Source organism: Pinus tabuliformis, chromosome J (assembly GCF_031772625.1).
Source record: "Pinus tabuliformis cultivar Carrire ecotype Pingquan chromosome J, CPIR1, whole genome shotgun sequence".
NCBI classification, from domain to species: Eukaryota; Viridiplantae; Streptophyta; class Pinopsida; order Pinales; family Pinaceae; genus Pinus; species Pinus tabuliformis.
This window is the reverse complement of record NC_142295.1, coordinates 1,424,703,404-1,424,712,207: the sequence shown is the minus strand read 5'-3', so window position 1 is coordinate 1,424,712,207 and position 8,804 is coordinate 1,424,703,404. Positions and strand designations below refer to the sequence as shown.

The window sequence follows — 8,804 nt, the reverse complement described above, 5'->3', positions numbered from 1 at the left end:
ATACCAAAGAGCTAGACGCTAAGTGAGACGAGAAATCTAGAGTACGCTTTGGAAACTGGTATGGCAGATTTAATTTTTAATTGATGTTGCTTCTATTAATGAAGGAACAGTTATTCAAAGCCACCGGAAAGAATTTTATTGTGGGTTAGCACAGAGTAGAGATTTATATGGGGTTTGTGTAAATTCAGATTCAAAGCTAAGATCAGCGCACGCTCACACATCATATATATACACCTCTGTGCCACCATTCAACCAACAAACCCCAGTACCCAACTGGCCAGTCAACCAACAGACGGCGGACATGTTATAGGAGTTTTCAGTACCAATTTATTTAACTTTATACAACAAATAACAAGTAAATATGAAAAAAGATCGAGCCTTATACACCATTAACAACTAAAGCTGACGATAAACCAGAAGCGGAAGTAGGATGCTATAGCATAAAAAAGTTCCTGTGAAAATCAAACGAAAACGTGAATCCTATCATAAACATGAGCAGGAGCTCCGCGATAAGCCAGAGTAGTTCATTCTGTCCCGGCGCTTAAATCCACGCCCTAGAACCTATTTAGGAATCAAGGATTCCCAAAACCCTTAAAACCCTAATTTACAAATGTTCACACGTTAACCTACAAGGATTTAACAGGTGACCTCACCCTAAAGCATCGACTTGTGTTGTATATACTGTGTTGATTTAAGCACAATTAAACAGACATTCATTCACACTTACAAGACCCCTAGAATCAGACGATACTTTTGACAGTGAAAGCATCTTCTAATCTCTGACAATCGACGAGATAAGCAAAGCCATAAGCGAGATTCTTGAGCGTCGACTCGTGGAAATCCTCATTTGCTGTAGCAGTTGCGTCGGTGGAGAAGAAAACCCTAAACCCTCGATTAAAGGCATCCCTGGCCGTCGTCTCACAGCACAGATTCGTCACCACTCCCGTTATAATCACTTCAGATTTGCCCTGCTCTCGCAGGTACTGTTCCAGATCGGTGTCATAGAATCCGCTGTAAGTGTGCTTGTGAACGAGTTTGTCGGTCGCCCTTTTGTCGACCTGCATTCAAACGCAAAACCATTGAAGCTTTTGTTTTGATTACAACAACAGCATATGCAGATCTGCTTTAAGGTGAGAGGATCGAACCTCAGGCATTAGCTCGGCTTCCGGAGTGCCGTCGCGAATGACACTGTTCCACCACTCTTCCTGCATCCCATAGTCGGAAGGGTCTCTATGAGAGTGTCGAGTGTAGACGACTGGAATGTTCTGAGCTCGACAGGAGTTGATCGTGCGACGAATCGCGGGGAGAATGGGAGTAGCTAGTTCCTTGAAGTAAACCTGCATGTCTATCACCACAAGGGCCGCATTGTCGGGATCGGGATTGCGCCTCCTGATCTCGTATTTTTCGTATGAACGCGCCATCTTCTGCAATACAACTCGCGAGTCGTCCCAACAATGCGTAACTCCCTGCGTTTGATTATTCCCTGCCTCCGGCATAGCAGGGATTATAGCGATCAATCGATCGTTTGACCGCTTATTAGTTGATCAGTTAGCAGGGACTATAGCGATCCATCGATAATAACAATTTTATTCACGTAAATTTTATCCAAAGTTTTAACATTGAAAGGGCTTCATGTGGCCCGATGCAAAAAAATTGCAGCAATACTATTTTATCCAAAGTTCAAATAGCCAATATACTTTGAAGCCCTTTCGAGGTCTTTTCCACATGTATATCAAAGCTCCTTCCACATGGCTATTAGCATGCAAGGCCCCTTCCAAATGGCTATTAGCATGCAATTCTGGTATGGTAAAAGATAGTCGTCCTCTGCCCAGAAGAGTCTGCAAGATTTCAATTGGAGTGTTTGGACGTGCTCTGTTATCTACATGCTTGAGTCGCTTGAGTCTGCAAGATTTCAATTCTATCCTTTCGACGTAGTTCATAGCTAGTTGCACCAGAGAAAGGCAGTGGCATTGTAGTTTGCGACCTGACAGACCTGGTATGTATCAGACTATCTTTATGTATTTGGGCAAACTTTAGATGCAGCTAACTCCAGAGAAGTACCTTACTTGTTATTTTATGTTATTCCACTAGCTGCAAGGGATCTACCTGCAGAGGATCATGGAGAACCTGTTAATTTAAAGCATAAATTTAGCACCGTGGCTTCAAGGTGAACTTACCAAAACCTTAATCAAAAACTCAACGAGAAATGCATCCATTTCGTTCTTTAATTTCCTCTGCTTTAAATGCATCGTTTTTTTTTTTACTTTAACTGTTTCTATTTACTGCAGGCGATATTAATGATATTGAACATGAAAACCTTACTCAAAAACTCAACGGTAAATGCCTCATTTAGTATTCTCAAGATCTTTAAGGTCTCTGGGAAATTTAAGATAGCAGATAAAGCATTTTGACACTCATTAAACTCAACCATGCCCCGGCCCAAGACTGATGTCATGTATGATATTCAAATATCAGTGAACATGAGAAGAATACGGTGTTCTGGTGCACTCGAGAGAATGAGCCGAAATATTCGGCAAAACTTGGAAAGTATAGTTTTTATTGAATTACAATTCTGCTCATATTTTATTATAATTTAAGTTTTATTTAAATTGAACAAAGCTGTTGGGTGCTAAAAAAATTGATTATATTTCGACCATAGTTGGGATTTCTACCCAATTCTTATCAAATTTGTAACTGACAAGAAAATATATACCGTAGAAAAGTATGTTTTCTACATCTGTGTATAGTAAACTGTAACAAATAAAACATCTTTCAAATCATTAATTAAATGCAGATTGTAATTAGGAGGTTTTTCAATCACATACCTGAACTGCAAGCAAAGGAAGAGACCGGCCGTCTGCACAAATAGAATGGTTCAGAGGAAACAACAGTTCCTGAATATAGCGAGGACTTTTGTGAAGGAGAATCTGGTCAAGAGTGGCGTCTGCAATGACCTCTGTAAATTGGGCACCCTCGTCATTGCATTCGATATTTAGAAAACCGTCGGGAGAGTCGACCAATCTGCCAGCGAAAGGGTAGAAATGAAGGAGCACCTTTTCCAGGCTCCATTTCAACCGCTCAATTGTTACTTCATGCGAATTATTAACAAATCCATGTTGGAAGAAGAGTACATACTGAATGTAGTTGGCCTCTGCTAGCTGAAGATCAAATGGAGAAAGCGAGCAATGCTTTTCTTGTGTTGGATTTGCAGGACAGACTGTGGAACTACTCACTGTGCTTACACTGCCCATGGAGAATAAGTTTTCTACTGCACAGAGGGAAAATTATAGTGCAGATCCAACCGCAGAATTATAGCCAAACCTGAATGGGTCTAGGTTTTATAGCTTCATGTGCCTCTGACTAAATTCTGATCTACCGAAGGTTCAACGAATTACTTTAGCTTTTGGTGGGTTCTTCAATTCACACACGGCACCAACCAAATCCAGAGGTGCTACACATCTATAACCTTGCTAACGTTGCTCCTGCACCGCAAATGAAATCTGCTTCCAGAAACATGTGTCATACATGCAGAAGGGTCACACATATGTAACCTTGCATGGCAAAATGGGGCCACGTAGTATTTTAGAGACTCAAATAAAAGATGGCGGGGTGTCAGTCCTTGATGTGCCCAAGACGTGCAGGTTCCATGCATGTGCCTATCTACTGAGAAGTTGAAAATTGAAATAGGAAATACCCATGCTAATCCCATTCTAATTGTGGTAGAGCGTAGATAGTGAACATCCAATTCTCAGTGCAGTTCCTCTGAATCTGGTCGAAAATCAAATTGTTGTTCCCATGGCAGCCACTACGGCATTTTCATATATCTGCATTCTGACCTACTCTTGTAGCAGGATCTTGCTATCGCCTTATGATTCCGTCGTAGAATCGTCTCCTGTTGCTTGTCAAAAATAGGGGATGGGAATTATCAGTTTACTGGCGTCAACCAGGCAGATACAGACAATATAAGGAATCAATGGATTAGATATATGGTTTCGCTCCACTCCCACCCAGATTCTATTTGAGCACTAGGCTCCTTTTGTGGCCTACTCCTCCACCCCAAGTGCCATTTTGAAGGGTTCAGTCTTCATGCATTTCAACAACAATGCAGCAAACGACAACGCTTACGCATAGGGAGAGAGATTTATGAACCAGTCTCGAATAAAAGTGAACAACATGCTCTTTTAAGTCCAACTGCATGAAAAATATAGGAAATGTGGTAGAGTCCTTTTGACAAATATAGGAAAGTGGCACAGTGTTTTTGAGGCGTGATATTATCATCTTCACATTTGTTTGTATTGACTTGCTTCAATTACAAAACTTTAAGGAATTTTATTTTATTTTTTGATTTCATAGATTTAAAAATAATCACTGAATGCACAATTAACATAGCTTTTATTGTGAATTTGCTTGCCACTGGAATACCTTGGCAGGGACTACAATCTATTCATTGTATTGATGGTATGTTATTTTTTTACCTTTTTAATATTTTATTTCAATTATTAACATTTAATATTTTATTTTATTTCAATTATTAAGATTTAATATTTTATTTAAATAAATAAGTAAATATATTAAAAGATGTAAATATATATTAATTTATGCTTATGAAGTTAGGATTTCCTGACATATTAACGCGATAGCATTTTTGTTTGAGTGGTTACAGTGTAATCTACAGTAAGTGTCTATCAACTGCATTACAGAAGGGGCCATTTCTAATATCAATTCTTGGAGGTTTATTGCTTATCGAAGTAGACCAAGTTTTGCTCTGCGATGAACAGGTATGATGATAGTTTCTAATTATTTCCCATTTATCCAGCTATTGTTATGCTTTGTTTTCTTCTTATAGGGTCATTGAGGTTGCCCTTGCAAAAATTGCAGGTTAATCTAGACTCTTTTGTCCCTGTTGTTTTTTAACTAACTTGGGTATTGGCCCAGATTATATAATTGCCCTGAATCTCAAATTTGCGCAGGTGGGTCTTTTAGTGATGCCATTAGGGTTCGACCCTTCGAAGGGTTTCCCAAATTCAGGATGCTGAGTAATACATGAAACCGGTGATTTGAGAATGGGAAGGTTTCCAAGGAAGAAAGGTCATTGGAATCCAGCCATCGTTTCCTTAGACATTTTGTATTAATATTGGACAAAGATAAAGAATGACTATAGATAATGAAATGTATTTGAAAAACGCGCGAGAGAATAAATATTTCAACATTTTGTGTAATCCAATTATTCTTAATTTTGGTCCCTTTTATTTGTAGCTCTGACTCCCGCACGCACTTACAACTTCCATGGATTACAATTTCTCATAAAACCATTCTGAAGGGTATAAAACCATGTTGAAGGGTATCAAACTTCGGGCTATAATGCTTTGCTAATGAAAACATGAAGAACAAAGCTTTTATGCAACTAATTATGACTCAAAATTTTATATTAAGTGATTTAAAATAGCTTTATATGTATTGAAACAATGACTTAAAATAATAATATTAATTATTTGCGAAATAAAAACTTAATAGAATTTTCATTTGAAATGACTTTTTTCAAGTTCGAATGAATTATATTGGTTAATATAAACCAATACTCAACTATGTTGCATCCTATGTTGAAACATGACACTTTATCTTCACTATAAATCATAGAATTCTTCATTATATTATTCACTTTAAATTCAATGGCTAGGTTTCTGTCAATTTCCCGAACAAATTTTCTGCAACAGCAAATCGCTGGGGGTGGGTGCGAAATCTAAATCAACAAGATTGCAATGCAGTGGTATACCTGCCGAAAAAAAAACAACCATAAAATCAAGAATGAAACTAGCAGCAAATATCATAAATCTAGTATTGGCATTTGAAATTTATGGTAGTTTGAATGTGCAGCATAAATCTGTAAAAATCCAAGGCCCAACGCAGACGTAAAACACTATCTTTTCACCATAGTTGTGGTGACTGAATGGAGCTTTTGCACCATCTCTTGTAACTAATCCTCCTATAGCGATGATTATGGTAATGATTCTGAAAGCAAAAGGTTTCTTGCATTTGAGCACAGCAGCAATATTGTTGTTCATTTTCTGGACCCCGGCAGGGACCAACGCTACAACAGTGGCACCCTTGTTATTTTTAATCGCGTAGTCCTAGAAAGGGATTTTGGGTATAAGTCAAATACAAACACTCTCACTGACTTTTACTTTTATTATCCACCCTTCGCTGTTTAAATTTCTTATTCCTATTTAATGAAAATCAAATCGAATGTGATGTAAACGAAAGTCTTGTAATGGGCTTGTTTATTGTGTTTATTGTAAATTTATCCATCATGAACTTGTAATTCAACGTCACTAAAGTTCCAGAATATGTTCGTTTTATTGTAAATTTATCCTTTGTTTAAAAACTAATAATAATGGTGGGTTTATTGTCAAAAAAAAAATTAATAGGGATTTAATCATATTATTAAAATTGATTTATATTGAAAAAAAAAATATTTTAATTCGGTATTTATTATTATATATATTATATATGTAAGGGATCAAATTTATGTTTATTTTAAAACAGATTTGATTAGTAAATTTGGAATTAAAATAGATCTAAAGCAATTTAATTTTTTTAAATTAACAGTGATTTAATCAAATCATTAAAATTGATTTATACTATTTTTTTTTTGAAATTAGTCTAAATCTATCTTAATTCTACGTATATTACACATTGAAAGGGATCAAATTTATTTTCACTTTAAAAGAGATTTGCACTTCAAGATTTGATATTTGTAAGCACTTAGTGAATTTAGGATTAAAATGGCTCTAAAGATTTTTAATTATTACTTTATTATAATTATAATTATTATTTTATTTTATTTTATTTTTATATAATTTGACTGAACCAAAATGCTTCATAGGACAAGATAGACATAACATTACATCTCTTCCATTCTAATCTAGAGAGTGCCTCTCCTCTCCATGTAACAAGTGCTATATAGTAGGAGAAGTACATATGGACATAATCATGGAAGACAAAAGGATCGGCACTGTGGAGTACTTATTTCCTAGATAGACTTTTGCATAATGGTTCGTATCTTTTTTTTGTATAACAATTTTTTGTTTTTTTTTGCATGTTACAGGAACGGACATTATATGGGGTCTTAAATCTGTTATAAGAAATACCATGTATATGGGTTGTTATGGTATCATCACTAGCTATCTGTCGGAGTTAGTTGATTGGAATTATCTTCATTCCTATTATTTTCCCTCATGGAGTTCATAACTGGTCTTCTTACATTGTTATGTACCTGGTTGTATATGGTTTTTATTTGGGAACTGGCTGAACTATCACACAGGGTTATCTGGGTTATTGACTATTCAATCATGCTGATATTATGTACATGGCCCGTCTAATTAATATAAATATAGCTTTCATGCTCGACCAAAAAAAAAAAAAAGGAAGAAGAAGAAGAAGAAAGTGTTGCATAGTTACATGACATTACATCTCTTCCATTCTAACCTAGAGAGTGTCTCTCCTCTCCATGTAACAAGTGCTACATAGTAGCTACATGACATTACATCTCTTCCATTCTAACCTAGAGAATGTCTCTCCTCTCCATGTAACAAGTGCTACATAATAGCTACATGACATTACATCCCTTCCATTCTAACCTAGAGAGTGTCTCTCCTCTCCATGTAATAAGTGCTACATAGTAGTTAATCATTATCACTTAATTTAAATGTAGCTAAATTAGATGGAAAGAATTGCACACATTAATAATAAATAATTATATACAGATTGCCAATTGTAAATGATTTTACATTTACATTTTATTTGAAGGAAAAAAACAAATAGTATTATAATATTAAAAAATAATTTCTCATCAATATTGAGGGAGACATGGATTATAAAAATAAAAATAATTTGTTTTGATCATTTTTCAATTTGAATTTATCATTTGTTCCTCCAATAATAAAACTGTGTACAAGAAACTTAGCAATCAAAGTAAAAAAACTCCTCAAAGCTTCAAAGCTTTTGCATAGATCGCAGATTATGCTTATGATGGTGCCAATATGGTTGAAAGGAAATGTAATAATGTCGTTCAACATGCAAAACAAGGACGTCTTTAACAAAATAAAACGTCTACCATCGTTACCCCACTATAGTTCTAATTGATTCCCAAGATTTATATTCTTAGCTCTATGCTCGTGGAATTTATGCTGCTTTTATATTTTCTGACGCTGATATTATATAGTCATGGAATGTATATTGCCTCACACAGATCATATTTCTTTGTTTCATAGTTGGACGAGGAAATGTTTGTCGAATTAGAAATCGAAGAGTCAGCTACTAAGTAATGCTTTGCCTTTCACCATTACTGCATTTGACGCCAATCATTGTCCAAGTAAATCTCAGGAGTTTAAATCTTAGTTCTTTGACCTATGATAAGCGTTTAACATATATTTGTTTATCACACTTGCTGGATTTGATTGGACATTGTGCGGCTAGGGTTTGTTTAGTCAATTACATGGATTCCCTATGGGAATCCTTGAATACATTGTCTACCAATTTAAGCCTGATAAGGAATATTTCCTTATAAATTGTACATCAGTCCTCTAAGTTGGGATTGTTCAAATTTTATTTTATTTTGAGTTAGTAAAGCTCAGTGCTCAAAGATAACTCCATACGTAATTCATAACCATGTTCTCGTCGCAAATTATGAGGCCTTTATTGGTTGTAGGTGAATTTTTTGATCACACATTTCTTCACCACCATTATATTTTGTTGTTTGGTTTTGTTCTTGGAAGTCGCATTTGTTTTCGGTGTTGCTAGCAATT

At 35.8% G+C, this 8,804-nt stretch overlaps 1 protein-coding gene across 1 annotated transcript; it reads right to left on the bottom strand.

The window, feature by feature from the left end:
* Window positions 1-409: 409 nt before the first annotated feature.
* Window positions 410-1,563, bottom strand: LOC149232696 (nicotinamidase 2-like). The gene is made up of 2 exons (XM_089379479.1): window positions 1,146-1,563; window positions 410-1,058 (listed from the first exon to the last, which is right to left on the bottom strand). The coding sequence occupies exons 1-2, from the start codon at window positions 1,494-1,496 to the stop codon at window positions 741-743; spliced, it is 669 nt and encodes a 222-aa protein (XP_089235605.1). The 5' UTR covers window positions 1,497-1,563; the 3' UTR covers window positions 410-740.
* Between the last annotated feature and the right edge of the window lie 7,241 nt (window positions 1,564-8,804).

Excerpts from the sequence above, each read along its gene's own strand:
- LOC149232696 (XM_089379479.1), bottom strand. The coding sequence starts at position 1,496 with ATGCCGGAGGCAGGGAATAATCAAACGCAGGGAGTTACGCATTGTTGG. Across the intron at positions 1,059-1,145 it reads AAGCCGAGCTAATGCCTGAG|GTCGACAAAAGGGCGACCGA; the intron begins GTTCGATCCTCT and ends GTTTGAATGCAG.